We start from the raw sequence: 27,005 nt of genomic DNA, 5'->3' as shown, positions 1-27,005 counted from the left end.
CTTTCGGCCTACGATTGACCCCGACAGAGCGTTTTTACCATGGCCAGAACCAATGACTCGGTGTTCTACCGGCGCAATCAACAGATCCAAGATGTTATTGACGGGCAGAATTTCAAGCAAGCTCTGCAGCTCATTGAGAAGCGCATGAAGAAGGGCGAGGTCACACGCTTCTTGAGAGTAAGTTCCGCTGCTAATACGCCTGACCTGAGCTTCAATGCTTGTTTGAACACCCCCAATTCGGAGAACCTGGCTAAGAATACAAGGCATGGAAAGCGCAAATCCTCCTCTGCCTCTCCGACGAACCCAGCCGGCAGCGCGGTGCCACCGAAACGCTTAAGTTGTGCGATGAAGAGTCAGAAACTACTGATCTTGAAACTCTTGAAATATTGTTTGAGTCGTTGGAAAAGATCAAGAAGGTGAAAGGGTTCCAGGTTGACGATGAAACCAAGACCAAACTTTGGGAAAAAGCGGCGAAGACGAGCCCCAAGGACTTGGATATCCAGAAGAGGTGGTTGTATTCTGCACTCGATACTTCTGACTGGAAGTCAGCACAAAAGGTGAGTCTGAAGAACAATGGTGCCATCGGGAGCTTCGAACGCTCATCACAATTCTTTCGTGCACGAAGGCCGCAATGAGTCTTCAAAAGAACTTTCCGAAGAAACGATCTTATTATTTCTGGGCCATTTTCATGAGTTACATGGTGTCAGTGGACGAGAAAAGCTCCGAAACCGATAAGAAGCTATTTGGAACACTGGCATCCCGCATGATATCGAAAGCAGGCGCTGATGTTCCCACGGACCCGGTAAGCTTATTACACTGACCTTCAATATTTGCCGATTTGTTTTCCGTTGGGCTGACAAGGAACTAATATGAAATTCCTCACAGGCCCAGCTTCTCAGTCATCCTCGAGCTATCCAAAACGCCGAGGAGGTGCGTCTGCTGCTCAAAATCCTCGAAACGCAGAGGCAACATGGCGAGGTTGTGAGAATCTTGGACAGCGAAAACCTCGGAGTCAACTCCCAAATTGTCCGTGGGGACAGAACGTTTCATGGTCTCATGGTCGACAACCTACTACTTGCAGACAACATGTGGGATCGAGCCTTTTCTTACGTGCAAAGTCTCTACACTGTTCCCGACGATGAAGATGGCCAAAAGAAACTTCTAGAGCTAGACGAGTGGAAAATATGGAATCTGCTTCACCAGTCGGCTCTGCGCTCTGAAGATGATTCTGGGTTAGTTGATCCATGCCACAGATACGTTTTGACATTAAACTTACCTTATTTGGGTCTCTAGGATCATCACCAAGGCACTGGACCTCGCCGAAAAGTTCCTTGAGTTCGCGCCCAAATCTCGAAACGCTGCTTTGGCTCGTATTATGCTTGTCTCATGCGCGATAGATAAGGGTCAATTGACAACCGATGACTGGTTTCCCGCTTGCAAACAATACGTCGATCAACACATCCATAAGCAGTACGCTTTCCAGGACATCCTGAAAGCGACCTCCCACAGCAAGGACAAAATGAGAGCCTTGTTGGATTACATTCAGAATCACAAACAAGAAAACAAAGTGAGTTCCCGTGAATCATCAATATTTACTTTATTTACTAACTCCCCTTTAGATCTTTGTGCCTCAAATCAACGCTCTCAAGGTGGAATATTGTCTCTGCATCTCAAGCCCCGACACTGTGTCCAAGAAAGTCATCGAAGATTATGTCACACGTTGCTTGAAGCTCTACCATACCACTTTGCAGACGGATTCGACAGAGAAGGACTCTTCCGCAACCGAAAGCGAGCCAAGCGATGATCTGTGCCTTCTTGCAGCGATGGCTCTTCTCCGCACAGCAAGTACCGCGGAAGCTGAAGCTCATGTCTCGGACACATCTCTCATTCGAGCCGCTGGAATCCTGGAGCATCTACTCCAAAGCTCGCCGCTTCACTACCCTGCCTTGCTTTATCTTGTTCGCATCTACTCGCTCCTTGGCGCGGGCTCTCTTGCCATGAGCACATTCAGCAAGCTGTCAATAAAAAATATGCAGTATGAAACTGTTGCCCATAACTTTTTTACACGCATTGGCAGCATTCACCCTCACACCACTCCACCCATCGAGGGCGCGGAGTACAAAGACTTTCACCCGCAGTCAGCATTAGTCCAAGGTCTGAGGTTCTACCGCAACTCCGATGTCTCTACCTCAAGATATCGAGACAATGGGTTGAACCTAGGAACCTACGTGGCGGCTGCAGAAATCGTACAACTCGGAAAATCTCTTACCAACAGCTTCTGTCGCAGAATGTATGCACTGGATCTGCGACGTGCACAGAGGCTGGTTGGCGGAGATCCCACCTCTATGTGGGATGAGATCGGTGAATTCTAGAATACGTCTCTATTTTTGTGCACTTACTGATCAACACCACAGCCCGAAATCGCTCTCCTGTCGAGGATCTGCGAAACTCTTCCGTCTACATGGACTGCGAATTTGCCGGCAAACCCGCATTCGAGGATCGACTACGTGTGGGTCCGAAGCCAAATGTATGCTAAGTGTGATGCCCTCTGGATTGAAATTACACTACTAACCATGATAATCAGGTCAATTGGCTTGCTGCGGCCCAGACCACCGACCAGCTATTCAGTGTGTTGAAGCGTATTGCAATCCAAAGCCCTTTGATTCCGGAGCTGGATCTTCCGGCCCACGACGCCTATTCTACCAACGATGTCGAGACGGACCAGACTGATATGGAGAAAGAAGCAGCCAATATTAACCTGGAGCTTCTTAGGGTGGCAACATTCATGGCTGGCTCGAAGGCCTCTACCTCCGAGCAGGTCGATAGTGCCCTCGCACAAGTGGAGAACTGGCTGAACTCGAAAAAGGCAGATCTAACCCTCAACGGGGAAAAGATATCTCCACTTATTACACGCACCGCACTCTATCTTCAACCAACTGTTCCGGCTGGTCCGACTTGGCGATACCTTCACTCTGTTTTCACGATTCTCGAATCCCTAAAGGCGGTGTCGCAGCTGGTGTCTCTGGCCTCTAGCAAATCTCCGAAGACCGTGGATATTTCCAAGGAACGCGTGGAAAAACTTTCGAACTTGACACCTGTGATTTTCGAGCTTGTCCGGTCCAACACTCGTGCTTTGAAGACGCAGATTTCTGCGTCTGGCGTTCTCGGATCTCTGGTCAACTGTTTGGTCAACGGGGAAGAGTCTGACCGGTATGGACAGGATCTTAAGGAGACGCTCGAGGCCGGTTTTGACATGTCCAAACTTGAGATTTTCTGCGGTGAGTTGATGGAGAGCTGGGAAGTGGCGCTCGACGGGGTGATGGGTGTGAAGCTATGAGCAGAATCAGGCGTTGTCAGTCATCATTCGATGTGTAGATACTAGGATGATTCCTTTCCCAGAAGAGTCTTATCTTCAATGGTACATCCCACGGGATGACAATTTCCATGTCCCAATTCATGTTGTAGGCTATTGAATACTATGTCACATGATCTGGTTCGGGCTAGCTTTGTAAGTCTTGGGGGTGGGTTGACCGCCTACTCAAAGACACGTGAGTTAGGGCTAACCCTTTGCGCACCAACCCGCTCCGATTTTGCGGGTCCAAAGTAGGCGATTCTCACACGGCCGACTTCATTCCCTTTCTACGACAACCACCGCCAACCCACCAACCGTCGAAATGGCCCAGGAACGCACCGGTATCATTGTTGGCACCAACAGTGGCCACGTACGTTTATTCCCTTTTCCCTTGATAGTGTCGTCCCGAACATCTGGTTTCTTGCCGTCGAGATTTCCCATACCGAATCGAGTCGAGGGTTCTTCGTCAATATGTCGCCGCAATACAAACCATCAATGAAACAAATCAAGGAGGATTATCGCAACGAGCTGAAATGCTGGTGGATGGACGGGTAGGAGGGAGATTTATGAATATTTCCGTGGAGCGAAAAATTGAAGATTGGAACGGACATGGAAAGCAAATTTCGACCAGCGACTCGAACCCCCGACTCGTCCTCGAACCACACTGGGAATGCGGCTAGGAGACTACGATTGCCGGAAGAAAACACTGTCGACAAATGGAAGTGGAATCTAGCAGGCGAACTGACTTGTTTCCTCTCGCAGAAAACTACCCCCCTCAACACCCCCAAGAACAAGATTAGCCGCACCAAGGGCCAGTCTTCCCGCCGCACTGCGTTCGTCCGTGAGGTTGCCCGTGAGGTCGTTGGCCTTGCCCCCTATGAGCGCCGCATCATTGAGCTCCTGAGAAACACTCAGGACAAGCGTGCCCGCAAGCTCGCGAAGAAGCGCGTACGTCCACACCACCCCTTGGTATCACTGTCGGTCGGATCTGGTCTGCTTCGGGAATGGACTGAGGATTTGTGAACGCAATGACTTTTGGAAACTTGCCACCTGATCTGAAATGCTTTGGATCCGGGTTGGATTTGTCCACATGATCACTGCGCTACATCAATAATTCTCAGATCCCACCTCGTTCAATCTAGCCTCTCCGATCGAGCAGCGAACCGTCATATGAAATGACGAGACACTCACATCCTTTCCAGCTCGGTACCTTCGTCCGTGGTAAGCGCAAGGTTGAGGACATGCAGCGCGTCATCGCTGAGGCCCGCCGTGTCCAGGGCTAAATGCTCCATTCCGTGTAACCTTTTTTTCATCTTCGAATAACGACTCGAATACCTGGCGCGTGCAAGGGAATACGAACGAAAAAAGAACTCGCATAAGCCTCTTTAGCGCATGGCTTGCGGATCGGAATATGGGGTTTTTTTGTGACTTCCGGTGGATGATGGGGATGGCAAAAGTGGCATCCCTTCCCTTTGATTGGGAAGAGAAACCATAATGAAAATATTTTTGTTCAACTGCTCTATTTTTACCACGTACTGCTCGTAGCTTTATGTTGAGTCGTATATCGTATGTCTGGGTCTTCTATCCCTCGAGCTAATGTACCTTAGGGTACAGTGTGGCATACGGGGACCAGGATTCATCAAGTGCTGTCCGGCGCATGATTTGGTCGCCTGCCTAGTCATGGTGTTGAACTCAGCATATCTGCTCTGTGGTCGCCAGAGTTCTTCAAAGTGTTCTTGTGCAACGACATATTTTACAATATGATTTCATGCAGTGTGGTCTTTTAGGTAGCGCTGAGGACGGATCGAAGTCAGTGATATCCATTTCATGCATTCATATGAGTCCTAGTACCGAACATTTATGATCCCATCATAACGTCTAGGGATTTACACATTGGATCCATTGTCATATTCATCTGCATCATTAATAAAGGAAGATCCACCATATAAATCACTTCTTTCCAGGCAGTTTCAACCATTTTGGTACGCCACCACTCTTCTTCAGTCCAGCCGACTTGGTGGGCTCTCCCGATCCACTATGACCTGCGTCCTTGGAGGATGAAGCCGGCGCCGCAGGTTCATCTACAATATCCCGAGGCTGTTCGATTTTCAACTCCCGAGCTTGGTCCCGAAGCTCAGGACGGAGGATGCTAGACCGGCCCTGCTGAGCAGCAGCGCTAGCGGCATCAGTCCAAGTGAAGTTGACAAGAACGCGGCCTGACAATCCCAGGTCTTTAATCAAAAGCCGGTCCGACTCGGGAATGGTGGTTGCATGTCCTGAGCGGCCTAGCGCTGGGTTGACGAACACGTTCAGAATGATTTTCTCTTTCGCGAACGCAGGATCCAAGCAGCTGCGAACGAATCCATAGAGAGACAGGCCTGAATCCGCGGGTCCAAACTTAGATACCACCTGACTCTGGTCTGGAAAGCGCACCTTCACGTCAACTTCGCGAACCTCAGCACGTCGCTTCTCTTCAGCGGCTGCTTTTGCTTCGATTTCAGCATCTGTCGGAAGACGTTGGTTGCGAGATGACTGGTTCAGTTGTCGCTGATGGGCCTTCGCATGTTCAACCGAAGGAATGTAGTCTTCCTCATTATGGGGTATCTGAGCGGATGACGGGGTGCTGGTGGAGGGAGGAGAGAAGACAGTGACCGGGCGACCTGAACTTGAGGCCGAGGCCGGCTGCTCCTGGGGGGCATCTGGGAGCGTTTCATGGTCTGCCGGGGGTTGAGGGGCCATTTCGTTAGAGGCTTCGGGTTGTCCGGATGAAGAAGGAGTTTGAGTTTGCTCCTCCGTCTTCCCTTCAATAGGAGCGGAAGCTTGGTTCTGAGTTGGAGGTGCTGTATCTTCCCCGGCCGACTTGAAGTATTCGCCGATCTTGACCATTGCCTCTTCAAGAGGCTCTTCTGTCCGGCGGAAGCTCAAGCGTATCAGAATATTGCCGCTGTTAAATCCAAGCTGCGCAAGGGATTTCTGTAGATCGGTGAAGCTTGACAGCTCACGATCCAGAACTTGGAGTACCGGGATTTCATAGAACAAACGAGCAGATCCACCACCCCCAGCAGAGAGGTCTGGTGCGCCACGCGCTGTAAGATTCCTCACTGAGTTACTTCCCGCAACGCCAGCTTCAAACTTGCGTAGGACTAGCCAGAGTGTAGTTGTACTTGGAAACTTGTCCAGGATTCGGCCGTTGGGTGCCCCGCGGGCTTCAGACTCTGGAAGTTGGAGAGCGATCGTAACAACAGACGGTGAGCGGGATTGCTGCACAAGCTCGAGCTTCGCACCAGATTTTAGGCCCGTAAGGCGAAATGTGAGGGAAAGGTCCAGCTGCTTTCGATTATGCCTACTCACAATCAAGTTGATTAGGATTGAATGGTTGCTATCAAGAGGATCGGGTTGGCTCACTTTAGTCCATATTGGCTAGCATTGTATCCAAGTTTCTTGCAAGCCTCTTGCAGTACATCCGTCAGGTGCGTGGACGGTGTCGTCTTGATCGTTGCCCGCCTGGCCGTCGCGTCGATCACAACGACGTGGGCGCTCATGGTCACAATGTGTCGAACTCTTAACTCGTTCGGGAATGATCGCAAAATAATAAAGTAGGAGGAGCGATTTAAATAGTCTTTCTTGAATGCTGACGGAGGAGGGGCGAAACTGTGAAAGTGGTGGGGTTGAGATCGATCGAAAGAACGCAGTCGAAGCCGAAGGTCGAGGCCGACCAAACAGGCAGCGGTGCGGCGTCATCCGAGCTCTCGCGTACCTCACAGCTCCCCGTCATCAACTCACCTCCCCATCCTCCACCCCCGACGTCCCACCGCCAGCCCTCATTTTCCAGCTCGCTTTTTTCTTGAAGTTCTAGGTCTCAGTCTGTCGACTGGATTGGTTAAAAACACCCGCAATAATGGTGAGCAGATGGATCCTTATTCCCCGTTGACCGTTACCGCTGGACCTTGAGCTGACCACCTCCTTCCATCATCAGAGCTCCCCCTTCGACATCAGTACGACGAACCATCTCCCCTAAGAAACAATCGACCGATATACTAACATCTATGCAGATGGTGGTGCCTGTGTCGCCATGGTGGGCAAGGACTGTGTTGCTATCGCTTGCGATCTCCGCTTGGGCATGCAAGCCCTGACCGTTTCCAACAACTTCCCTAAGATCTTCAACTATGCGCCCTCCACCTACCTCGGCCTGACCGGTCTCGCCACTGATGTCAATACCGTCTCTGATCTCTTCCGCTACAAGGTCAACATGTACCGACTGCGCGAGGAGCGCCATATCGCACCCCAGACCCTGGCCAACCTGGTCAGCTCATCGTTGTACGAGAAGCGATTTGGCCCCTTCTTCATCAGCCCTGTTATTGCCGGTATCAACCAAACAACTGGAAAGCCGTTCATTTGCGGATTCGACAGCATTGGCTGTATCGATTTGGCCAAGGACTTCATCGTGAGCGGAACTGCTAGCGAGCAGCTCTTCGGTACTTGCGAGGGTCTCTGGGAACCGGATCTGGTATGATAATCATTCTGCTGGTTTTTTTTTTTTTTTTTTTGCAGTGTTTCTTTGAGCTAATGCGTGGTTTCTAGTCCCCCCAGGATCTCTTCGAGACCATCTCCCAAGCACTCTTGGCCGGTGTGGACCGAGACGCCCTCTCCGGTTGGGGCGCCCAGGTGTATATTATAGAGAAGGACAAGGTCACCCAGCGATTATTGAAGGGCCGACAGGACTAAGTGGGAGGGATACATGGTTCAAATTGGTTTCTTTGGGCTTTCTGCTGGTTTGAGGGCAGATTCGGCGTCTGTGGTCTTCACTGGATGATGATGTGCCGTCGACGTTCAACCATCGGCAGAATGCCGCAGTAGTGACGCGAGAACGGTCGTCATGCGACTCTATGTTTCTCATACTCCTATCATGATAATACAAGCCCCGTCATTTCACGTCATATCAGACTTATTTCCTCTTGATATGGGATACTCTCGCTGGGAACATCCTTCGACTTCAAATCGTTACTAATAACCCTCCTTGCCTTGAACTGCCCCGTATGCCGGTCCATCTCTGCCGAAAAACTGCTTCAAATCACCCGCCAGTAATTCCGGGACCTCCCAAGCAGCAAAATGACCACCACGGTCAAACTCCTTCTCCTTGACCACATTTCCAATTGTATGGTACCAAGCCATCGGCCACATCATGATCTCCTTCGGGAACTGCGCCACGGCAAATCGCACATTGAACGGCGCAGAGGCACTCAAGAGCTGGTCGAGGGACATATACTTGGTAACAGCCTCTCCATTCTCCGCCTCGATCGTGGAGGCATCAATCTTCGGCGCCGACGCCTCGTAATAGATTCGCGTCGAGGCCGTAGGCCCTGCCCGCGAGAAGTAGTACACGCTCACCCACGTCAAAATTTCGTCGTCTGTCCAGGGATACGCATCCGTCCACAGATGCATCTTGTCGTAGATCCAAGCCAGCAACCCAACTGGACTGTCACTTAGACCGTAGCCCAGGGTCTGGGGTCGAGTCTCCTGCTGCTTGTAGTACGCATTGCCTCGCAGGAGATAGTCCATTGTACGGCCGATCCATGCTCGGTCTTTTCCGGAAAAGGGGACGCTCGTGAGGGATTGCAGGAAACGAACTGGGCTTTTCCATGGGTATGGGGGCTTGACTGGGACGAAGTTCAGGTGGATGGCTTGGATGTGTCGGGCGTAGTATTGCGACATGGTGCGGGCGATCATGCTGCCCCAGTCGCCTCCTTGGATGACTAGGTGGAAGTCAGTATGTTCTCACGCAGAAGTTCATGTAGGAATCGTGGTAATGCACGTACCGTATTCCTCATATCCCAATGCTATCATGACTTTGTGGAGTGTTTCAGCGTACTGAGCGAGACCAAATCCTTTCTGTTTTCAAGTCAGCCGGCTGTTACCGAGATCTGTATAAGCTTATCGGGCATATCCAGACCTTCTTCACACCCTCCGAAAACCCAAAATTCGGCAGCGAAGGCACGATCACATCGAATGCCGGTCCATTTTCATTCTTTGTGAGCAACGGAATGAGCTTTGTTGCTTCGAGGAAGTTTCCGGGCCCTAGTATAGATCAAGTCAGCCAACATGTTCACAGCCAATGAAAGGGAGAAGTCGATTCCGAATCCGTGTGAATCACGTACACCCATGAATAAAAAGCAGTGGGATGGCATTCGAATTTCCACTTCGTTGGTGTACAGTATGAATCTCCAGCTCCCCGAACCCGTCAACAGAGATCGGGACTGTAAAATGGCTCAGTTCCTCATTAAGCTCCTTCTCCTGGGCACGCCAGTCGAATTTCTCGCGCCAGACGTTCGTCAGTCTCTTGATCTCCTCGAGGGGGACACCCATATCCCAGCCGATAGCGTCTATTTCATCAGGGAAGGTAGCTAGTTCGAGCTTGTGACGTAGCTGCTCGAGCTGGGCGTCCGAAACGCTAATAGTGAAAGGTGTGGGGGCGCTCATTTTCCAGTTTTTTTCTCAGTAGGAATTATTGCCCATTTCGTAGGGATGTGCTCCCATTCAAAGTGTCGATTGATGAGGGGATGCTTCCTGCTACGAGCCCGAGGTCCTGTCATTGTAGGATAGCACGGGTATCACCTTGGCCGAAGCAGTGATTGGAGGGGCTCTGCCTCGGTTTCACAGCCCAAACAGAAAACGAATCACGTGATCATCTTAGCAATGTGGTAGCTTCGAACTCTAAACGTTTTTGGCAACTCCAAAACACATGGCAAACAAAGAGATTCTCTTGAGGTTATTTTTGAAAGAGAAATGAGTTCTGAATGGCGGGAACCCGAACCTGATATTTTTCGACACCCGACGTGCTGCAATAGTCAATATCGCTATGAAAATTTTAAGCTTGGAGAAGCGGTGGTGCAACAGTCAATTTTTTTCGATTACATTTTAATGTATTGTGCGTCCCTATTGATATCAGTGTCACACAATCAAATCGCACTCTCGTTATTGTTGTCATCTGAATGTCTGAGCCACGTGATCCATGGACGTTATCAAGTGCCAGTTCAACGTCTCGAGGGGAACCATTGGAGGAGACCGACAGACAGTGCGACCTTGCTGATTTTTTTATTTTGCTAACTCGTTTTTTATGGGTCGAAACTGCAAGGCTTGTTTGTTTGGGTCAACGTTCTCCACGTCGAACAGCTAGATGGTTTTTACAGCAGGATGGGTTGTGCTGTGCTGTGATGCGTACATATTTATTTTTGACGACCAATTTGCCAACTCCCGACCGCGGCATTCCTCCACTCTACGATCCGCCTTACAGGACCACAGGACCATTTTTATCGGAGCACACAATAAGTGATAGATGCATACACCACGCTCAGACAGATATAATGTTTTGGTTTGTCTCACAAACGCCTGGAGTGAGATCGATCGGCCGCGCTAGACCAGGCTCTGGGAGCATCGATTTGCGGACGGGGGGATTGAGATGGTGACTAGGCCAGGTTCCAACCCACCCCGCATGGCGTGCAATCACAGGCGAGCGTAATTTAATAATATGGGCCTGAATGGCCTAGTGCGAGGGGACATCGGGACGGTAGAGCTGCTGTATGCGTTGTTCTTTTGCTTTTTGGGCGCCTCTCCGATCGACTTTTGCGTAGAAGAGCCATTGGAGCCCACCCCGGACCCAGGACGAGGAGGTGTTCGTCGCCAGTCTCAACTTATCAACTTGGGGGCCAAGCCACCGTGCAGGGGCCGGGTGGGCGCGAGGGCGTAAGTACCTGGTACTTACGCGCCGCAGGGGGGAGTCGGAGCTAGCGATGTACCCGGTACACGCTGTCTCGGAATGTACGGCGCAGGTCTAGATCGCCGATCGTGCAGCGCGTGTTTTTCCGGCCCAAGCGAGAAATCCATGGACTTCTACTCGCGTGGGAAAGACTGTGGGCATTTCAGCATTTCGTCTTCGACGCCGCCACTGCTTCCCACGACGACTCGGCTCCAGATTTGCCGGAGGATCACCAGCGTCCCTGACCCACGAACTCCTGTTTCAGCCGGCGCACCGCCGTTGTCTAGACCGCCCAGTGGCCCCATCGCTAGAGCCGGGAAAATCCCCTCTTCTTCCCCCTCCTGTGAACCTGCGAAACACTTGGCCTTCGATTCGACTGTCGACTCGATCAGCCATGGTGTTTGTCCTCCCTACAACCTAGCGCAGAGAGATAGTCCCAACCGTCCCATCTCCACATGGACTATGTCCGACTCCCCCGAGTCCGATGTCCCTAATCCCGTCCACGCTCGACCCGCCATGGCTTTCCCCTCTTGCAAGTCCGAATGCATCGCCGAGGGACTTGCCGCCGTGCACGACGACGGGGAAATGCAATACGATGCCTCCGGAAACTGGAACGATGGCGCCCAAACCGCCGCCATTGAACACCTTGTGACCCTCAAGCAGGGCCTGAGAACCTCGGACACCGAGCTGTTCTGGAAACGGCTCATGGAAGACATCACCTCGATCAGCAAGGCTCAGTATGGCTTTGTGGCCCGCCGTGTACATGGCGGCGAACCCATGCCCGAGCTCGGTGGCCGCCGGCCCTCACTGTTCGGTGCAGTGTTCTACTACAACGACGGCTACCAGAATGTCGGACTGCAGCGAGACCGGTATTTCGCTGGCGGCAATCCCCTTTTACACATGGACCACGAGCGACCGTGTCTGATACCTGAGAACCTCAAATCACTGGCATCCTTTGGTGATGACCAGCTACCCTTTGGTGCCGAGGCGTATCTGGCGATCCCGCTTTTCTCGGCTGGCAAGTGCCTGGCGCACCTCGGGTTGATGTGGTCAAAAGATGGACTCCGAAATCGGAATCTATCGTGGTCTTTTCTCGAGATGGTCTTGCATTCCCTGGAGGACTTGATCGTTCAGCGTCTGTCGCTGGAAGAAATGACCCTCGACCATGAAAAATCCGAGTTCCCAGAAATCCACCCAGCGACCGTCCAAGACCCGCAAACTGGAAACCTCCACGAGTCTGCCGATTTCAACTCACAACCACTCAAACCATATGCCCGCAGTTTGTCACATGAGCTACGGACTCCGATGCAAGGAGTCGTGGGCATGCTCGATGTCATGCACGCCACGGTGCGTGAGGCCATGGAGAGCAAGACCCCGGTGAAATCGGGTGGGATCTTCCAAGCTCTCAAGGAAGGTATCGAGATGGTCCAAGACAGTGCACGCCGGGCTGTCGAAGCGGCCGACAATGTCGTTCATGCCTACGACCTCAACATGCAGGTGCCCAAGACACCGCAACGGGAAGAGAGTGAGGTCCATATGGATCCCATCCCACCTATCGACCTGGCCGAAAACCGACCAAGTCTTTTCATCGAAGGAAACAACATCGCCGTGAATCCGTACAAGAGGAGGCGGAGTCTACCTCTCGATATGTCGTCCCGGCCAGCCCGGAAACAGAGAACACGAGCAGCTTCATCCCGGCAAGAGCTCTCCCCCGCAGCGAGGAAGTGAAAAACGCCGTCCACGAGAGCGACCAGATCGTTCATGCCACCCCTGCCCGTCAGATCGAAGCAGTCATGGCTAATATGGTTGACCCACGACCATCGCTTGCGGTTCGACGATCGGCACCACATCTACTCTTGGAAGGTATCAACATGAACTTAAGGGGATCGGCCCTTCGCTTCACCAAACTGCGTGATCTTCTGCGATTGGTCATCAATGAGTCCCTTCACGTTGGAGGCCGACCCGACTCCGCTGTCAGCCATTCAACTGAATTTGGCGAGAAAATCGAAATTCGGTCTCGATCCTCGAACGGCGAAATTTACACGAAAACCGTGGACTGGTCGGTCGACCCCGCATTGCCAGACACCCTTCTTGCAGACGACCGGGATCTTGCCAAACTGATCTCCTGCGTCTTCCTCAATGCCATCAAATTCACCAACAACGGCACCATCACCGTGTGTGCGACTATCGACCACAAGACCAATGATGTTCTGATTCGTGTGGGCGACACCGGCCCTGGAATCCCGGCCGCGTTCCTGCCCAACCTGTTCAAGCCGTTTGCACGGGAGGATGCCTCCACCACCCGGAGCAAGGACGGCCTTGGACTTGGTCTTCTCGTGGCGAAGGGCCTGTCCAGGAAGATGGGAGGTGATTTGATTTGTGTTCGATCATCAACCACCGGTCCTAATCACGGATCCGAGTTCCAGATTCGAATCCCAGTAAATCAACATGAGGCTTGTAATCGTCCAGGTACACCGAATGAGAGGATGATGACACCGCCAGTCATCAATGACCACTCTCGACATGGAAGCGCCAGCAGCTTCATATGGGAAGTACCGTCAACGTCGTCGATGTCTCCATCAGTCGTTTCGAATCAGCATTTGCAACAGCCAACACCGAGCACCGGAGATGACAATTCTTCTCAGAGCCCGACCCCCCCTCGACCGTCAAATGAAATTCGCCCGACTCGCGGCCCAATGTCCGGTGATGCCTACGACAAGAATCTAGGAGAAAAATATCCTCTGCGTTTTCTTGTGGCGGAAGATAATCGCATCAACCGCCGGGTTTTGGTGAATATGCTCCGAAAACTCGGCTATCGGGATGTACTGGAAGCTGCCGACGGCAGAGAAGCTGTCCAAATTGTCCAAGATATCCTATCGACATCAAAAGCCGCCAAGAACTCGACTGAGTCAAACACCGTCGATGGTCAGACTGACTTGTCGATGGGGCGAACCGCCCCAGAGATCAAACCAATCGATGTGGTGTTGATGGATCTCTGGATGCCCGAAATGGATGGTTACGAGGCGACTTCTCGGATTTTGAAGATGGTTGATGAACATAACAGCCAGACCTCTGTTTCTGTCGATGGCTCGCGATTGATGAGTACCGTTGAGAACCCCGACACGATGGAAATGGATCCACCGGTCGGTCCTCTACGTCCGCCGCGGCCTCCCACTGTCCTCGCGGTGAGTGCCGACGTCACCGACGAGGCACTGAATCGCGCCTCTAAAGTTGGAATCAAAGGCTACATGACAAAGCCTTACAAACTATCCGATCTGGAAAGACTCATCATTGGATTCTGCGGGAGTCCAGGCGACCCTGCGGCTGCGGCGAGGAATCCGTTCTGATCAGCATTACACAATTGCTTCTTTTGCTTGAATCTGACCTTAAGTCCTCTGGAAAAGGACCATTATATACCCATAGAACTCTTACCTTTGGAAGGTCTGCGTTCTTATTTCCAAGGTGGCCTCGAGAGGTTTACCATACATCTTGAGATGACCTTCGCTGTGATTCGGCATGGCGATTCTCGTCATTCTTCATCTTGGCGTGTTCTGCTTTTAGCCCCCCACCTTCTATTCTTTGCCATGCCATATACCAATTGGGCTTTTTTCATTTTACCATTTTTATTACTTTGCCCTGGGCATAATGAATGATGACCCCAACCCCAACACATTATATTGAGAAAGGTCTTCCCTGCATGTACTTTCGAACACCTTGTCCATACGACATACATACTCTACAGTTATAGAGCACAAAGTACAGTCACCCAATGGAAAGAAAATCTGTCATTACATCCATTATCAAAATCGACATCGCTCTAACCATGCGGCTCCAGGCACTCCACACCCTTTAGTAAAGTTGAAATATAGACCAGTGCGCTGCCACCCCGACTTTAATGACAGGTGCCAAAACAGAACTGGCCAGCACCACTGGCGTTCTTCAAGAAGAAAATCAAATGCTCCATATAAGGAAGAACCAATCATCACTATTCGCGTAACTGGGCGTGTACGGCACATTCACAGCTGGAAGCAAGATGCGTAGTTTAAAGAAAAGGGCTCAAACACATTCAGAACGGCAAATGGCTCCAACCAAGCTCAGCTTAAGTCAGCTTCTGCTTGATGAAGAAGGACCGCAGGTGGGAGAGCTGCCAGGCGCAAGCGGCAGAGAGGACGGCTAGCTGGATGAGAGTCCAACGCACGACACGGGAGTTGGTAGTCTCGGACTGATCACGGAACTCGGCCTCGCGTTCCTAGTAGCCATAAAAAGTTAGTGCCAGGTCAAAACCGCAGAAGCCATTGCAGTTTCAATCAGTAATATGAAGCACTGTAATGTAGCAAGGAAAGGAAGCGGAAACAACATACCCGTTGGTACACCTGCTCGCGACGAATGTCATGCAAGCGGCTGTTCAGATCCTTAACCCGTTGCACGATATCCTTCATCTTATCCTTGTCCTCGGTTTCGATCTTGCTCGTCTCGCCAATGGCCATGTCCAGACCAACACGGACAGCACCCTGGCTGTTCGACAGCCACCCAGTAGTCGCGACCTCGGTGTCGGCCATGAAGCAGATGCGGTGTTGGCCGGCGTCGGCGGCGGAGAAGGTGAAGCGGCCGGAGTGATTCTCGCGCTTGTTCACGACACGGTGGTCATTGTCGAAGGTCTCCTCGACGGTGATCTGGACCTTCAGGTTGTGATCGACTGCGAAGACGCCGGTGTTGGGGTTGATCACTTGGGTGTCGAATTTGCCTATAATTTGAACGAGACGATGTTAGAAAATCCCATACTATCTTCATGACAATTGCAGACCAGGCAAAGAGGCGCATACCCGCAACCAGAGTGTCCTTGGGGAGGTCCTCGAAGAAGCACTTTGTTTGGCGGCCGTCAACATAGAAGTAGAGGGCGTTGGCGGGGAGAAGTAGCGAGAAAAAGGAGAAGAGTGCCAGAGCGGCCGTGAGCCATGACGGCAGTACCTGGGAAATCATGGCTGGAAGGATTCGTCAATCGGGAGATTTGGCTGCAACACGACGGCGGAACTCCTAATCCTCGCAGTGTTGACCATCTGGCATCGCGGGTGCTCCCCGCCACCGCCTGCTGTATTCGGCCACCTCCCTTGCCAGAAACCGCTCGTTGATTTTCGTCGCGACGGCGACCGCCCATTCATTCTTCATCCTCAGATTCGATAAGCCAACACCGGGCCTCTTCCTCACTATTTACTGTTTACCCGGATTATCCGCTGTCCGTCTGACTCGACGCCGTTTGAGCGATGGCGGCCGCTGCCGATGTTCGCGACATGCTGGATCTGCCCGCTGAGGGCAGCCAGCCGAGACCGCATAAGAAGCAGAAAGTTGTTGAAAAGCGACCGGGTTCGTTGATGTGGACTTGTGTTTATTTGAACCATTAGCTGACTTTTGTGCCAGAGGGTATCACTCGTGAACTGTTCGCGTTGCTGGGAGAGCGAGCGCCGCCGATTGCGATCAATGAGAACAAATACAAGGGGCGCCCGAAGCTGTTGAATAAACTACGCGTGCGACCATGGCGTATGTCGCCTTTCACCAACGGAGCCCGATCGGACGGTCTGGTCTTGAACCATTGGCAGAGGAAGCATGAGTCCGCACGCCAGCCTGCCCCCGAAGGAACGCAGATGGACGTGGATGAGCCGAAGGAAGAGGGCAAGGAGGAACCGAAGCCGCTGGAACAAGAATATGCGTTTGCCAAATACAACGTCAAGGCACAGGTGCCGCGCCGATATACGGACGACGAATACAACCGACTTCTTCGCAATAACGAGTGGACGCGCGAGGAGACGGATTACTTGATGGATTTGGTTACGGAGTACGACCTGCGCTGGGTGATTATCGCCGACCGTTACAACTACCAACCAAAAATGGACTCCGAGCCCGAAGCCAACGCCGTAGTCCCGGCCAAGCAGGTCCGAACGATGGAACAGATGAAGGCGCGCTACTACTTTGTCGCTGCGACAATGCTAGCAATCGAGCACCCGCCCTCCGAAATGTCCGAAGCCGAATTCGAACTACACGAGAAAATGCTCAAGTTTGACCCGAACCGTGAACGAGACCGCAAGGAACTCGCTGCATTGCAACTCAACCGCACAGCCGACGAAGTCCGCGAGGAGGCTATGCTCTTGGAAGAACTCAAGCGCATCACGAGTAATGAGCAGAGCTTCATCACCGAGCGCCGGGAACTCTACTCCCGCCTCGAGGTGCCCATCAGTGTAGGCAATACCGCCATGTACCAATCCAGCCAGGGTCTATCACAACTCCTGCAAACTCTCCTCCAAGCAGACAAGAGCAAAAAGCGCCGCTCAATTCTTGGTCCCGATGGCGCAGTCGCCAGCCCTGCAGGCCAAACACCCACACAACAAGGACCTCTCAATGGCCGCGGCGAGACACCCACCGCAACCACAGCCGCAACCACAAGCAACAAGAAGGGCGCCGCCGCGCAGCCCCAGCCAATGGTCCGCCAACTTACAGCGGCCGAAGAAACCCGTTACGGTGTACAACACCACGAACGTGTCACAGCAGGCGTGCAATTCCGCAGCGACCGTGCGCAGAAACTCACACAGGCCAAATCAAACGTGCAAACGCAAAAGCTGGCCAGCGCCCTCGCCGAGCTCGAGATTCCTGTCCGACTTTTCATGCCTACAGAGAAGGTCTGCAAGGAGTTCGAGAAACTTATCCAATCCGTCAACATGCTTCTTGAAGCACGGAAGGTTGCTGAAAAGGTCGAGAGCGAGATCCGGGTCCTCGAGGCTTCCAAGGCGGAGCGCGAACGCAAGGCGCGTGAGGCTGCTGGTGAGACTCCTGTGAAGGATCACGAGAATCGCCAGGTCAAGACTGAGACGGAGGAGGGTGCTGGTGTTTTGGTTCCTACGGCTGAAGGGTCTGCTGCGCCTGAGAATGGGGATGGAGAGAAACAAGGGGATGGACAGAATGCTACGCAGACTCCTGCGAAGGATGATGCGAATCATAAGAGGTCGGCTAGTGTGCTCAGTGGTGTTAGTGACAAGAGTAATAAGCGGCAGCGCAGGTGAATGGTTGATGGAGGTTGAACTCCCTTAGGGTCGCACCTGTCATATCATCTTTCTTCTGCAACTGTACCATAGCAATACTTACGGCGCTGGGATCTTCGATACCTCTGTACGATTAATGACATTCTGTTGGGAGTTGTATCTGGAATTCATTCTTCTGATCATCTGCACTGCACACTGCACACTGGGTTAATGATAGTAGTTTCCTGTAAGATACAACTCCGAAAACGAGAAAGTTCCGTAAAGTTCGTGTACTCAGCTTGTTCCTGACTTGAAGTTGGTATTTTCCTAACGCCGAAGGCCCTCCGTGCAGGCATCCCACAACATTCGGCTCTTTCGGCTCGCCCAGTGACTTCCATCGAACGATCCGGGCATCTCGAGACAATCCTGGTCTGTGCTTACTGCTTCTTCGGGCCCGTTGCTTTTGGTAGAGGTGGAATGCCCGAGAACTTCTGACTCACAGTCTTGATAAGAGTTAGAAGAGGCCTGCGAGACATCTTGCTGGTGTTTGTTTGACAGGCGTCTGCTTTCCTTACGTCGAGAGAATCGGCGAGTCCATCTGGCGCCTCTGGAGTTGCTATGCTGTAGCGTGGGAGTTTGATCTTGAGCGTTTTCCTGATCGTCTAGGTCAAAGTATTCCGGACCTTCATCATCTGCATTATCGCCAGAACGTACAAAACTTTTTGTTGGGGTCTGAGACAGCCGGCTTGCGGACCGGATTCGAGACCATCGATTAGCAAAAGCGCCACTAGCTCGTTTAGTGTACTCAGAGCTCTGCGGAACTTCGCAGTGTTCGGTCTGGGTCGTAGGAGGAAGTTCTGGGGTGCGAAGGCTTCTGGCTCCCTGGTCTCCGGAGGAACGAGTTTCATGGACTTGAGACCGGTTAGAGACACCTCCAAGAATTGCTCGTAGATAGGGAGGCGCAGGGAAGTCGCTCGCAGATCGAGGCAACGGGCATTTCGAGACTGACGCGGGGCTGTTGTTCTTAAAGGTTGGGTCGTTGTCAGCTATCTCTTGACCCGGTCGTTGAATCGGCTTTTCCGTAGACTCTGCAAAGTTCTTTTGATGCTCGGGGTTGACTTCACTTGATGCCTTCGTACTTGAATTACCAGGCGCACCTTCTGCCTTCGAAAAGAGTCCGGGATTGCGGCATGGGCGATCATCCCCTTCAAGCTGGGATTGCTTTTCTTCGTCGTTGGGCACTGGGTTGTAGCCATAACCGAATCTCCGACCTCCGGACATCCAGCCGATGCTGACTCTGCGAGGTGAACATATTTCATTAGCGTTGGCAGGCGCAGATTGACTCTGGGCCGGCTCTGATTCGTCACTCTCACAATGCTCTTTGAATTTGCTGCGCAAGCCGCAGCTTGCTTGGAAGAGACCGGTTTCATCCGGGCCACTCTGATTGGTCTTGTCCTCCTGAAAATTAGAACTGCGCGCAGCAGGCTTACTTGCAACGGTTGGGGGAAACAACCGATAAGATACGTGGGGTGAAGCCGAGCCCGACGGAGGTGAGAGCGACGACAACTCTCGCTGCCGGAAATCTGGACTTGGCGAGTCATTTCCAGAGCCCAGTGAAACCCCAGACTTTGGAGAGTATTTCGAATTGTCCTGGGACGGAGAGATCACGTAGAAACCATGCTCGTTCGGGTGAATTAGGCCTGTCATTGACGGATTGCAGGACATGGAACCAGAAGCTGTGGTCTGCGAAGCAAGCTGACGTGAGATACCCAATTCATCAAAATGGATCGATCGAGGATCAGTGAAAGTTCTGGCCGAGTGGGAGGGCTGCCGATTCTTCTTGACCATAAGATCCGGAGATTGATCTGACGGTGTGTCGGAGGATTCCTTTCCATAGGGTGGGTTGCTGGTATTCGGCAAAGTCGGCCAGCTCCAGTCGTCCACCAAGGTCGACTTGTCGACCAACTGCGGAAGTGTGACAGAGCCAGAAAGAGGATGAGATGGAGGAGTAGACTGTTGGTTCGTAACGTTCAAATTCGGAAGCGATTTTGCGGACTTCATCTTCATATCGTAGTTTCTCAGATTGAATCGGGCTTCGAGAGGAGCACGGTGCTGGTTGGGTGATTGTGAAACGATACGGAGTGTGCGAACAGGGCCGTGAGATGATTTTACACTGGAAGGAGAAGGAGTCGTAGGTTGCATCGCAGAGGCCGACTGGTGGGATTCGGAATTGTTGCGGCCATTGGCAATCGCCCACTGATGCTCCAACTCGATACGTTCGTGACTTTGTTCGATCAGATCACTCAACTCCATTCTGCGCAAGGGTCTTGCCGCCCTGGGTCTGGCCAGTGGACCATTGCGCGGGGGAGTCATCACGAATTGTGCATCGCTGTCATACCCCCGTTCGCTCATCAAACTGCTCCCGAGATCGCCTAGCATCGTGAGGTCTGGATCAGGTTTGGATCCGATTTTCGATGCGGGTTTGATTGACTTGATGTTGAAAGGAAAACCGAATCTTGTAGGGTCTCGATGCTCGCCCGATGCCTTTGACTCTCGAGAGAAGCGACGTCGAAGCATATGAGAGAAACGCTCGGATTGTTTTTCGCCGGGGGGAACATCATGGTTGGGATCGCTCGAGAGGACTGTTGAAGCTTATGGTTAGAATGCTGCGATAAATAAACCGCATGTGGAGATCACCGTGAAATCGCACATACCTTGACCTTGGTTCTGCTCTGTTCGCTCATCCGTAAACTGACTATCGCGGTAAGTCCGGGCGACGTCCGACGGCGATGACGGACGTCCTTTGCGCAAACGCGGACATACAAGGAAAGTCATTTCATACGGAGGGGGAAGAGTCTTGACGAGAGATGGAGATGAAAAGAAGTTCTCGACGCGGGAGGGAGTCTTTTGTCAACTGTTGCCGCCAGAAGGCAACCGCCAGAAGACGCACCTTCCTCACTTGGATACTCCACAGCAACACGACAATTTGCTACATCGGTGCCTAATGTAGGGGTACCCTCATTTCAAGGACTGTTGACTCGGGGAACAAAACACCAAGAGGCTGAAAACGGGCTGTTTTACTACCGTAAATAGGATTCCAACTTTTCGTTTATTCTCGCGCAAAGTTGGGAGGTAGAATATGATCAGTCGAGGCGCTCGAGAAGTTTGGAGCAGTTTGGAGCAAGTTAACTTGAGTTTAACCGGATATTTTCAGCTTATAGCTATGCCTATTAAATCCGTCCCTGTATTCCAAGAATCATTGTTTTACGAGAGATCTTTTAAAGGGCATCTCCCTGTGCGCTTGAACTGTTGTCGAGGAGGCATAAAGCTGACATACAACAATACGTCACTATATTCTAGTAACTATGTTAGTAGTACTGATGATATTGGGACATTGAGAAGATGTGATTGGATAGAAAGATCCCAGCTGTTTATCAGTACTGGCGTCATGTACAGATACATCATAGTATAATATTAGTAGCTATAGCTTTGCGCTGATCGTATTGGGCCATTGGAAGGGTGCAATTGGATGAAGGAACCTAGCTGTTCATTACTGGCTTATTACTAGTGCTAGGGGAGCGAAATTCGATTGTATATACGATGGCGGGTTAGGGGACATGCGTGTGTTTTGATTTTTGTAGCAGAAATTCGACTCAAAATATGGTGCAGTAATGATCGCTGTTGCCGTGTTGACTTTTAACCCACTCGGTGAAATTTTCAAAGTTTATTTTGACAACTCTCAACAGCTTGTTCTGAGATCTGGTACTGGGAAGATGGCAGTCCTGCTGCATGGCCATGGCTCCGACTAACGCTTCAATTGCAGTCTGACCGTCCTCTCATGCGCTCCCCTCTTCCAGCAGGACCATTTATCGCCCTCAATGGGTAGGATCGGCGTGCATCGCTACCATAGGTAACTGGTTCGGAACCCGAGAGTGGACTCACCGGACACAGGCGGCTGCATTTGCGCATGCAGGCTGGTACGGGGTCGTTTGTCATCCCCAGCCGAGCTGACGTGAGTGTCCTGGCAGGACCGCCTTGATTCGCTGGTGACTATTGAGACGTTGCTTCACATTCACAGAAGGCACAATGCAACTTCTAGCTATTAGTAGGACCTTGACATTCAATTGTAGACCCTTATCGCCTTATCGCCTCGTGTCCAAATGGCGTGATCCGACTCCGTGATCGGCGTCACAATGGTGGGGGGTACTGTTACACCGGCCATACCGCCATTTCCCGCGGATTCGACCTGGCCCCCGTCTAGCGCCCGCCCCAATTTCGGGGCATGCAACTCGTCCCCGGTCTCGTACGGTCAGATTACCCGCTGCCCCTCCATCCCGTTGGGGTTAGGCCCGCTTCTTCCCCCTCCATTTTTCTTCTCGCTCTTCTCCCCCCTTCTTTCTCTTCTTTCTTTCTTCCCTAAGCACGAGGCACGGGTTATTTTCAATCATTAGACCTTTGCTGAAATCCCGCCTTATCCCTTCCTTCTCCTTTATTCACACATCCGTCAGAATGGCTCAGGTTCCATCGTATGTTCATCATCGATATACCCCTCTTTTCGACCCTCGCTGACTTTTCTCCAGCTCCGTTCTGGGTTTCCCCCGTATGGGTAAGCTCCGTGACCTGAAGAAGGCCACGGAAGCTTATTGGGCTGACAAGATCACCCGCGAGCAGCTGCTCGAGGAGGGTGTCCGTCTCCGTAAGGAGCACTGGCAGATCCAGCAAGCTGCTGGTAAGCTTCCACCCACTAGGTGCACATTGATGAATACATCAATTTCGCTAACCATACAAAAGGTGTCGATATCATTCCCAGCAACGACTTCTCGTTCTACGACCAGGTCCTTGACCACCACCAGTTGTTCGGAACCGTCCCCGAGCTCTACAGCACTACCGAGCCCAAGCTCCACCCCCTGGATGAATTCTTCGCTATGGGTCGTGGTCACCAGAAGAACGGTGTTGATGTTCCTGCTCTGGTTTGTGCTTCTCAAGTCTTGACATGTATGGGTCCCCTGAATACTAATTGAGACGATGTACAGGAAATGGTCAAGTGGTTTGACAGCAACTACCACTACGTCAAGCCCGTCCTGAAGAAGGACCAGGAGTTCAAGCTGTCCCAGGCCCCTAAGCCAGTTGCCGAGTTCAACGAGGCCAAGGCCCTCGGTATCACCACCCGACCGGTGCTTCTGGGTCCCGTTTCCTTCCTCCACCTCGCTAAGAACGCCCACGGAGAGAGCTTTGAGCGCGTGTCGCTTGTTGAGAAGCTTGCCAATGTCTACAAGGAGCTCTTGGATCAGCTGAAGGCTGCTGGTGCCACCGATGTTCAGATTGATGAGCCCATCCTCGTCTATGATCTCCCCCAGAATGTGAAGGATGCCTTCAAGGCAGCCTACGAGATTGTTGGCAAATCCGATCTCAAGATCACCGTCGCCACCTACTTCGGTGACATCGTGCATAACATTGAGGTTCTGCAGCACCTGCAGAAGGTCCACGCCGTTCACATTGACCTGGTCCGCAACCCTGAGCAGCTTAACCAGGTCATCGAGAAGCTCGGCCCCAAGCAAGTTCTGTCTGCTGGTGTTGTTGACGGTCGTAACATCTGGAAGACCAACTTCAAGGCCGCCATCGACAAGGTCGAGGCCGCTATTCAGAAGCTCGGCAAGGACCGTGTTGTTGTCGCTACTTCCTCTTCCCTGCTCCACGTTCCCCACACGCTGGAGAGCGAGAAGAAACTGGACCCCGAGGTCCGCGACTGGTTCAGCTTTGCTGTTGAGAAGGCCAAGGAGGTCGCTGTCATCGCCAAGGCTATCAACAACGGACCCGCCTCTGTTGCTGCTGAGCTCGAGGCCAACGCCAAGTCCGTCCAGTCCCGTGCCACTTCCAAGCGTACCAATGACCCCAAGGTCAAGGCTCGCCAGGAAGGCGTCACCGAGGCCATGCACAACCGCCAGTCTCCTTTCACTACCCGTATTGCCGAGCAGACCAAGTCCATCAAGCTGCCTCTGTTCCCTACCACCACCATCGGATCTTTCCCCCAGACCCAGCAGATCCGTGTCCAGCGCAACAAGTTCACCAAGGGTGAGATCACTGCCGAGGAGTACGAGAAGTTCATTGAGAACGAGATCCAGGAGGTTGTCAAGCTCCAGGAGGAACTCGACCTGGATGTCCTGGTGCACGGAGAGCCCGAGCGTAACGACATGGTTCAGTACTTCGGTGAGCGCCTGGATGGTTATGTCTTCACCACCCACGCCTGGGTTCAGAGCTACGGTTCCCGCTGCGTCCGTCCCCCCATCATCGTCGGTGACATCTCTCGTCCCGCCCCTATGACCGTCAAGGAGTCCAAGTACGCTGTCTCCATCTCCAAGAAGCCCATGAAGGGCATGCTCACTGGTCCCATCACTTGCCTTCGGTGGTCCTTCCCCCGTGACGATGTTCACCAGAGTGTGCAGGCTCAGCAGCTTGCTCTGGCCCTCCGTGATGAGGTCGTTGACCTGGAGACTGCTGGTGTGAAGGTCATTCAAGTCGATGAGCCTGCTCTGCGTGAGGGTCTTCCTCTGCGCACCGGATCTGCCCGTGATGCCTACATCAAGTGGGCCGTTAACGCCTTCAAGCTTTCTACCGCTGGTGTGCAAGATGGCACTCAGGTCCATTCGCACTTCTGCTATTCCGTTAGTTTTCCCCTGTACCCCTTTCCTTTGATTCCAAGCTCAAATACTGACTTTTTTTCTGCAGGAATTCCGTTCGTTCCCCCCGTATTCTTTGATTTCAAGCTCAAATACTGATCTTTTTCTGCAGAGGACTTCTTCCACGCTATTGCTGCGCTTGACGCCGATGTTCTGTCTATCGAGAACAGCAAGTCCGACGCCAAGCTGCTCCAGGTCTTCACGAACGAGGAGTACCCCCGCCACATCGGCCCTGGTGTCTACGACATCCACTCTCCCCGTGTTCCCTCTGAGGAGGAGATCAAGGAGCGCATTGAGCAGATGCTTGAGCACCTTAAGCCTGAGCAGCTCTGGGTTAACCCTGACTGCGGATTGAAGACCCGTAAATACCCCCTAACCGAACCCCTTTGTCTTGATTTTTTCACGCTAACCTTATTTCTAGGTACCACCGAGCAGGTCAAGGCCCAGCTGACCTCCATGGTCAACGCTGCTAAGTTCTTCCGCCAGAAGTATGCCCAGTAAATCTGTGCAACTTCCCATTTTCCTTTGTTTCACTTCCTATAATGTGTTAATTGAATGAGGCGGCATTCTCAACCTGCCGCCTCTGGCACGGGGAGTTTTGTTTTACGATGATTACGAAGATGATACCAAAAGTTCAACATATGGGTTTCAAATGGGTTTTGTGGATTAGAGGGCACCAAAAGCGGGTTTACGGAGTTTCAACATGACTGACGATTTCAACATGGGTGCCGCCTATTAGGTGCCGACTATTTCAACAATTTGATTGTCTCTCGTCCTCGCTGCGGATCACCCGGTGATGGACCTAGAGGCAGAATACTTTTATCGTGTAGAATCAGCTGTGAATATAACTTTTTCTATGCCTAATTTCTTCCTTTTATACTTTCATTTGTAGGGTGTTTGTTTCCGAAAGTAATACATAGCAAGACATTAGAGCTTGCGAACAAGTTTGGTGTAGGAGCTAGATTTGTGTAGGCGATTGAAAATGAGATTCAGGACAAAGCAGTGTTTGTCACCCTGAGTATGTAACAAAATGCCAGGCCAGGATTTTCATGACCTGGACACGAACTTTACGAGTTTTTGGAAAGGATTTAAATATCCTACTAGGCACAGGGGTGTTTAAGATTCCTTACGTACTGTCGAGACTGGGCCACGGGATGCCCTAGCGAGAATTGATTGACAGGGCAAGAACTATTCATATCCCTGACAGCCTCTGAAATAAATGAGATGTAGCACCACTGACTGGCCACAGCGCTACTATATCTGGTGGTCTAGATGGGTCTTGACCAGACGCTATCTACGTTGCTTGAGAGCCCTGGAGTGATTGGACGCAATTGCTTCCCGCACATGAAATGCAAGCTAGGGGCCATATCATGAACACGGTAGGAGCAAACACGCTGTTCCTAGCTTGACTGGGGGTCTAGACAACTAGTAGCAGCCCGATAGTAATACTCGCCTTCGACGATCCGCAAAGGGCTTTGGGTCAAATGTCAAGTCGCGCTACCTGCATTCATACTTTATATGTCGTTTCAGTGACAACTATGTACCGACTACAACTTCTCAGAAAATTTCTGCGATACTCATAGAATATTTGGGTAGGTTTTCTAGTATACATTCCAATGTCTGATCGGTATTCCAGCCGATCCTCTAGTAGTTAGGCACGGAGAATTCCTGATAGACTCCTGCAAGGAGATTTGTCACATGCCTTGATTTTTTCGCGAATACTATGTACTAATGTCTACATAAGATGGATGGTCCTTGGCCTATAGCTACTGGGAGTATAAGCGCCCAGGCTAGTAACAGGAATATGCATATCTAAAACACACTAAGATGTGTTGGTGTAGTGAGACCGGAGGGGTTCCCCGCGACCTCTTTTCGGGGTTGACCGCGGCTAGTCATAGTGCCTCGACATATGAACAGAGAATTACAACAAGTCGGCCCTATTGCATGGTGTATTGAACAGTAAAGGAACTAGATTAAAAGTCTGCTATATCTTTTCTATCCTCTCATTGCGGAACAAAGCGAAGCACTCTACAGCGGCAACCCGGTTCGAGTCCTTCATACCTCAGGTCGCAGGAACTATCCTTACAACACTTACTCTAGTCTCTCTAGCCAATATCTCCTGACAATCTCTCAAACAGTCTCTCAGACAATTTATCTAGACAAAAGTCAAATTCATGGTTAGGATAGAATAGTGCTCTCGCTTCACTCCGCAAGTT

General features: G+C 51.7%; 10 protein-coding genes across 10 annotated transcripts; 6 read left to right on the top strand and 4 right to left on the bottom strand.

The window, feature by feature from the left end:
* Positions 1 to 39: 39 nt before the first annotated feature.
* N7532_000354 (MDM20/NAA25 family protein) lies at positions 40 to 3,337 on the top strand (the record flags this gene model as incomplete). Its single annotated transcript, XM_056612858.1, has 8 exons — positions 40 to 177; positions 264 to 557; positions 626 to 802; positions 886 to 1,232; positions 1,294 to 1,567; positions 1,620 to 2,361; positions 2,415 to 2,527; positions 2,585 to 3,337. The coding sequence occupies 8 exons, from the start codon at positions 40 to 42 to the stop codon at positions 3,335 to 3,337; spliced, it is 2,838 nt and encodes a 945-aa protein (XP_056480082.1).
* A 337-nt stretch (positions 3,338 to 3,674) lies between these two features.
* Positions 3,675 to 4,635, top strand: N7532_000353 (60S ribosomal protein eL36; the record flags this gene model as incomplete). Its single annotated transcript, XM_056612857.1, has 3 exons — positions 3,675 to 3,722; positions 4,115 to 4,300; positions 4,555 to 4,635. 3 exons carry the CDS (start codon positions 3,675 to 3,677, stop codon positions 4,633 to 4,635), a joined length of 315 nt encoding a protein of 104 aa, XP_056480081.1.
* A 667-nt stretch (positions 4,636 to 5,302) lies between these two features.
* N7532_000352 (putative UBX domain protein) lies at positions 5,303 to 6,894 on the bottom strand (the record flags this gene model as incomplete). The annotated part of the gene is made up of 2 exons (XM_056612856.1): positions 5,303 to 6,695; positions 6,758 to 6,894. The coding sequence occupies 2 exons, from the start codon at positions 6,892 to 6,894 to the stop codon at positions 5,303 to 5,305; spliced, it is 1,530 nt and encodes a 509-aa protein (XP_056480080.1).
* Positions 6,895 to 7,373: 479 nt separating this feature from the next.
* pup3 (proteasome core particle subunit beta 3) lies at positions 7,374 to 8,077 on the top strand (the record flags this gene model as incomplete). Its single annotated transcript, XM_056612855.1, has 2 exons — positions 7,374 to 7,859; positions 7,934 to 8,077. Coding segments are annotated over 2 exons (630 nt in total), but the record flags the coding sequence as incomplete, so codon positions are not given.
* Positions 8,078 to 8,356: 279 nt separating this feature from the next.
* Positions 8,357 to 9,829, bottom strand: N7532_000350 (epoxide hydrolase; the record flags this gene model as incomplete). The annotated part of the gene is made up of 4 exons (XM_056612854.1): positions 8,357 to 9,105; positions 9,169 to 9,241; positions 9,303 to 9,427; positions 9,508 to 9,829. The coding sequence occupies 4 exons, from the start codon at positions 9,827 to 9,829 to the stop codon at positions 8,357 to 8,359; spliced, it is 1,269 nt and encodes a 422-aa protein (XP_056480078.1).
* A 1,402-nt stretch (positions 9,830 to 11,231) lies between these two features.
* Positions 11,232 to 14,452, top strand: N7532_000349 (response regulator; the record flags this gene model as incomplete). Its single annotated transcript, XM_056612853.1, has 2 exons — positions 11,232 to 12,721; positions 12,769 to 14,452. The coding sequence occupies 2 exons, from the start codon at positions 11,232 to 11,234 to the stop codon at positions 14,450 to 14,452; spliced, it is 3,174 nt and encodes a 1,057-aa protein (XP_056480077.1).
* A 752-nt stretch (positions 14,453 to 15,204) lies between these two features.
* N7532_000348 (p24 family protein) lies at positions 15,205 to 16,085 on the bottom strand (the record flags this gene model as incomplete). The annotated part of the gene is made up of 3 exons (XM_056612852.1): positions 15,205 to 15,354; positions 15,467 to 15,849; positions 15,929 to 16,085. 3 exons carry the CDS (start codon positions 16,083 to 16,085, stop codon positions 15,205 to 15,207), a joined length of 690 nt encoding a protein of 229 aa, XP_056480076.1.
* A 281-nt stretch (positions 16,086 to 16,366) lies between these two features.
* On the top strand, positions 16,367 to 18,154 carry N7532_000347 (SANT/Myb-like DNA-binding domain-containing protein; the record flags this gene model as incomplete). The annotated part of the gene is made up of 2 exons (XM_056612851.1): positions 16,367 to 16,466; positions 16,521 to 18,154. 2 exons carry the CDS (start codon positions 16,367 to 16,369, stop codon positions 18,152 to 18,154), a joined length of 1,734 nt encoding a protein of 577 aa, XP_056480075.1.
* A 285-nt stretch (positions 18,155 to 18,439) lies between these two features.
* On the bottom strand, positions 18,440 to 20,689 carry N7532_000346 (uncharacterized protein; the record flags this gene model as incomplete). Its single annotated transcript, XM_056612850.1, has 1 exon — positions 18,440 to 20,689. One exon carries the CDS (start codon positions 20,687 to 20,689, stop codon positions 18,440 to 18,442), a length of 2,250 nt encoding a protein of 749 aa, XP_056480074.1.
* Positions 20,690 to 22,621: 1,932 nt separating this feature from the next.
* Positions 22,622 to 25,290, top strand: N7532_000345 (5-methyltetrahydropteroyltriglutamate--homocysteine S-methyltransferase; the record flags this gene model as incomplete). Its single annotated transcript, XM_056612849.1, has 7 exons — positions 22,622 to 22,638; positions 22,693 to 22,841; positions 22,904 to 23,082; positions 23,146 to 24,774; positions 24,839 to 24,845; positions 24,902 to 25,150; positions 25,211 to 25,290. 7 exons carry the CDS (start codon positions 22,622 to 22,624, stop codon positions 25,288 to 25,290), a joined length of 2,310 nt encoding a protein of 769 aa, XP_056480073.1.
* Positions 25,291 to 27,005: the final 1,715 nt, after the last annotated feature.

Source organism: Penicillium argentinense (genome assembly GCF_028826775.1).
Source record: "Penicillium argentinense strain IBT 30761 chromosome Unknown utg000001l_segment0_segment0, whole genome shotgun sequence".
Classification (NCBI taxonomy): Eukaryota; Fungi; Ascomycota; class Eurotiomycetes; order Eurotiales; family Aspergillaceae; genus Penicillium; species Penicillium argentinense.
This window is presented reverse-complemented; position numbering and strand designations above follow the sequence as displayed.